At 32.0% G+C, this 5,565-nt stretch overlaps 1 protein-coding gene across 1 annotated transcript in view; it reads right to left on the reverse strand.

The window, feature by feature from the left end:
* Nucleotides 1–5,565, reverse strand: part of LOC107673139 (voltage-dependent calcium channel subunit alpha-2/delta-1-like) — a 127,233-nt gene that overhangs the window by 49,195 nt on the left and 72,473 nt on the right. Inside the window, 2 exon segments of the mRNA XM_016466623.1 lie at nt 632–736; nt 1,167–1,325. Of these exon segments, the coding sequence (XP_016322109.1) occupies nt 632–736; nt 1,167–1,325 (264 nt within the window).

The following is a 5,565-nucleotide window of genomic DNA, read 5'->3' on the forward strand; positions in this document are numbered from 1 at the left end:
TTTATCATGTATATATAAATACACACACATTTGTGTATATATTTAAGACAAATATGTTATGTTTATATATTAAATATATATAATATAAATCACATGAATATAAAAATATGTAAATACATGTAAATATTTTCAAAATATATACTGTATGTGTGTGTGTTTATATATACATAACAAATATACACACATTATGCAAACAAAAACTTATTTTGGATGCAATTAATCACGATTAATCTTTTGACAGCACTAATATATATATATATAGTTTTTAATGTACTGTTTCTATGATTTAAAACAACTTTCTGCACTATAGTTTTATATTCATCATTTGTTTTGTACAGTGGAAAAGTCTGTAATATATTAATGAGAACAAAGATAGAGAAGGAAAAAAAAAAAACTTGGGAAAGATTTATAAACATTACGAGAATGTGAGCTTAATTTCCCCAAAGAAAAATGTTTGTCAGTCAATCAGTCCATCCATCCATCAATCAATCTTCACAATACTGTAGTAATCAACTTTATTTCAAATTAAATTGTTTGAAATGTAACCTAGATATGTTTTTGTAATAGTCACAAAATGTTGGTGTTAGTTAAATATGATTAATTACAAAGTAAAATCCAGCTTCACACACACCTTTTTGTCAATGTTGTATCTGCTGAAGACCTCCTCTGCTCTCTCCTCGCCTCCATCAGTAAACAGCATTATGATCTTGTTGCAGTTTGCTCTGGTGATGTTTGGCTGAAATAAGCACAATCAAATGCAGTTACACAGAACGACCAGCAGAAGTCAGCAGAACACAACAATACTACTTTTAACCTTTTGGTAAACAAATATTACTAAGCAGAAGTGATGCCAGGATTTCAGCCTCCTACTTGTGGCTTAAGTAGAATATTTCTTGCCTTAAGTCAAGCTTGTTATGATTGAATCCATCAGTGACTGAAGGGAAAGATCATATTTAAACTGTACTTCTCAGACTTTACAGTATTTTAACATCAGGTAAAAAGAGGATGCAGAGTGAATTAAGCTTATACATTATTACAGACATTCTTTTCAGCCAACATGAAGAGAAATCACACAAAGTGAAGATTTTAAGGCTGCTGGGGACTGAGACGAAAGACAATACGTTTATAGATACATTTTCAATATAAAATCTCCCAAAAACTCATACATTTGACAGCTGATTGAAGGCAAATTCGAAGCCTTTGGTGTAGTTGGTGATGCCCTTGGCTGTGATGTTCTGCACTGCATCTTTTAAGATCTTCTTATTGCGAACGTTAGCTTGAACCAGGTGGTCGAAACATGCTGTGTTATTCACTTTTGTGTTAAACTGAAAAAGAGGAGAGAGAGGCATACAGTAAGTGAAAAATCATTGGACTTCTCATTGTTCATTCACAGGAATCACAGCAAGACTTTTTTAGAATCACAACAAAAGCGTGTGTGACTTAAAAGATCTCTATACTGGGGTCAGAATCTCTGCAGGTGTTTGAGTATGCGCATGTGTTGTGGTACAGTGATGAAAAGAATTTGAGCTGACAAGCTGGATACCCTTACAAGTTTCTAATTTTCTGTTCAGATAGGGCTCTCTGTGTTCTGTCACTTATTGCGGCTGACCCCTGTGAACCTGTTACTTCAAAGCTTGAGAGATTGAGAACAAGAAAATAGACTTGGGTAGAGGAAGGAAAGAGGAAAAAAAAGGGAGAATGAATGTGGGAGGAAAAAGAAGGAAAAATAGTATACTGCAGACTCTAATAGTCCACAAACAAGGTAAAAAATCTTAAAAATGAAGTCGCTTAAAATCTATACTATATGAGCAATTTTATTTTCTATTTATTTTAATGAATTTATTTTAAAATAATCAAATTTAAATAGCTATAGGTATATAATAGATGTACCCCAAAACAAAACAAAACATAGGGGGTAGTCAGGGACCAAATGTTATTTAATTTAGCTATTAATAAACATTTTTCCAATAAAAAAATGTTAGTTAGTTGAGAGAGAAATAATAAAGACAACAAAATAATAATAAAAAAATGTATTTGGCAAAACATTTAACTTTTTTAGTTTTTTTACTCAAATTTAATTGAATACCAATTCTACAGATTATATCAAAATCAGGAAACAGTTTTAAATTGATGGATATATTCAAGAAGCTAAAAATCTCTGAGAAGAGTAATGCCCAAATCGTCCTTTTTTAATTAGTTATTGATAAACATATTTCTAATAAACGAAAAAATAAATTGGTTGTGAGAGTGAAACATCAAATACTAAATAATAGTTTTGGTCAATTAAAATGATTTTTTTTTTATAATAAAAATATATATTGTATATAATATTGTAATTTAACTGAATATTAATTCTAAATTTTATTTCAAAATGATGACACTATTTTCAGTGGACTAGATATACTGGATATATTGTGTGTGTATATATATATATATATATATATATATATATATATATATATATATATAGGTTGTTTTCTGTGCTGACTTATTCTGACCATAAAATAATAAAAACCATAAAATAATAAATCAAGTTTTTGGCAATTAAAACTATAGTTTCACCATTTTAAAGGGGGGAAAAAGACACAGCCTGTGTTTAAAACTAGTTACATTTCATGCTAGGATAATTTTAAGTTAGTTAATAGTTTATTTAATACACCAAACAGTTCTTTCTACAAAAAAAGGTTCCTCTGATGCTTAATTGGACACCAATTTGTACCTTACCCAGGGACGGCGCCTCCTATAACCCCAACAATGGGAAAAGTCAGAATGATTAACAGGTGCGAGTCAATTACGGCACCATTACAGCTAATGGGGTGGTATGTGCAAGCTCATGCAAAAATTAAAATGATTACTATATCTCCAGCTCTCCCTGAGGACATGCGAAAGCACACGGTGCACGTCCTGTGGCAAGTGCAAGCAGAACACACCTTCAAACCTCCCGTGTTTACCATAGTGCAGCTTTTCATCTATTTTTCATGATCCAGTGCTTATTTTTCCATTCATGTCGACTCAAAAGGCTTCCCGACTTTGAATTTCTGGCCGGACACTGAGAGACGTGTGCTTGATTAGGACACATGCGCCAGTCATTGATGTATCTGTGGGATCAGGTGTCTGTGCTCTGTTGAATGAGCTGGATGTCACAGTGTCTGCTGAATGAACCGATGAGTCACGGTTCGATTAGTCGCTCTAGCATTGACTGAATATTTAATTAATGCTCGGAATTATCGCCACGGAGGCCCCCGTGACTCACTGCTCTCAGCATATGGCAGGTTATAAATCGAGGAATAGGACACATTGATGATACACAGACCCCTCCCTACACACAGCAGACGGCGCGCACTCACGGTGTAGACGGCTTCGTTGATTATAACCAGAACGTTCTAGTTCTGTCGTGTCACGTCTCTCCCGAGAGGAACGTTTTATTGCTCGGGGGTTGCTCGTTCACAGCTCAGGGGAATTAAAAGAGTTTTCAATTATGCTTCAAGTATTCAAATTTCCTCAGTTGCTTCTTCGAAAAGTCCTATGGTGAAATAAAAATAGTAACAGTATTTATTGGGACCCCAATATGGAGCAGAAGGGTCTTGTATGACCCCAAAGGCATCTGTTGGAGTCAATAATGACCAGCTGACTGTGCATTGTCCCACCTAGAACTTGGATACTTACAAAAATAAAACAATTTTTTATTTTAATTTCATTTTTTTCATTTAGATTTTTTTTTCCTATCTAATTTGGTGTTGACTAATTTGATGTAAAAGCGATTGTAAATCTCTCATCATGCTATATTATCAGCAAATCTCAGATTCAATCTTTTTGTCAACTTGTTTTCATTCCATTAAAGGCACAATATGTAAGATTTTTGTATTAAAATATCCAAAAACCACTAAAACAGTGTTTCAGAGTATTTTGCTGACTTGTGTACTTACATTACCCCAAATGTTTCGAAGAATGTTTAAATCCAGAGAAATAAGCAATTTTAACTAGTGACACGGACCGTGTCCATGGTGTCATTGTGTCGCCTGCCAATGACGTCATAACCCCTCGATTTCCGGTTTTGTTTTGTAGAAAACATGGAAACACCAAAGACGCTTTAATATGTTGTGCGTTTTAATAGACCGGTGACGACCGCACGGAGTAGCATTATAACAGAACTTTCAAATGTATCTAGTATGATAAAACAGCGCTGCTTTTTTTTCCCCACATACATACGACCGGAAGGAGCGGAAGCGGTCGACTGTGGCATAATAAAATTAAATTAAGGGTAAAAATATGCACATCATTAAGGGTAAAAATATTTCCTCTGATAACAATTTGTTTCAATTTTAACTGTTTGATATTTTAAATTTCAAACAAAAATATTTCAGTATAAATATAAATAAAATATTTTAATTCAGGACTATGCAGAATAAATGCATATTACTCACAAAATTAAATCAATATTTTATTTTAATTTATTAAGCAGCCATTTAATAAGCATAACAATTAAAAAAAAATCACATTTCATGATGCATTGCATTGTATATTAAATAATTGTAATTTAATTGTATTATTATCAGAGCAAATATTTACAATCTTAACTATGATGCATAATCCCAAGCTAAAATATTTGTAATTTATATTTATATTAAAATACTGAAATATTATGCCACAATCAAGGCAGGTGATACATTTCACACTCTTTTTTCTTCTCACAAATATTTAAAACAAGTTCAACTTAAATAGTAAATTAAAATAAAATATTGATTTTATTTTGTTTTTAAATTGAAATGATTTTAATATGTGAGAAGAAAGAGAGCATGGAGTGATACAAATTATTATACAAAAATAAATAGGCGAACACTGTGCATTATCAACCAGAATCAAGTATTCCAGACCACAGTGGAAATAAACAGCTATTAAATGAACTGACTTGATATGCTGGAAAATGCAAAAAAAAAAAAAAACGGTATGAGACATGATTGAAATCTCTTTTGAAACCTTAGAAGAGACACGCATGAGTATTTTTCTTAAAAAGACAATTCTGAGAAGCAGAAGCAAAAGTCTTCATTTAGTCTCACTGCTGTATAGGAGAAACAATTAAGATATTAAAGAGATTCCAAAAGCATACATTTGGCGAAAATTACATATTGTGCCTTTAACACTTTTTAAAAAAAACTGATTATTCATAGGCCTTGTTAATCTGAGTTTCTGCACCTCAGTTTTTGAGTGAAATAAGCATTGTTTGTGGATAATTTTGACGAAGTTCACTCAAAAACTGAGGCGCAGAAGCTCAGAACAATGAGGACAAATTTATGAGCAACTTTTTGTAGGCCGTTTTTTTTTTTTGACCGCCGGGAACGCCAAAAGCGTAACAAGGTTTTTCAGGTTTTAATCCAATTTAATAACATTAACTAGCATTTACAGTAAAATAAATATCCACTTTGGGTCAAAATGACCAGAACACTTTTTAACAAAACGTTTGAACAAAATTATGTTATTATAATTATCATTTAATTATTATTAAATAATTATATAAATAAATAAACAAACCAGACACACACACATATACATATATATATATATATA

Source organism: Sinocyclocheilus anshuiensis, unplaced genomic scaffold (assembly GCF_001515605.1).
Source record: "Sinocyclocheilus anshuiensis isolate Anshui unplaced genomic scaffold, SAMN03320099.WGS_v1.1 scaffold304, whole genome shotgun sequence".
In the NCBI taxonomy this organism is placed as follows: Eukaryota; Metazoa; Chordata; class Actinopteri; order Cypriniformes; family Cyprinidae; genus Sinocyclocheilus; species Sinocyclocheilus anshuiensis.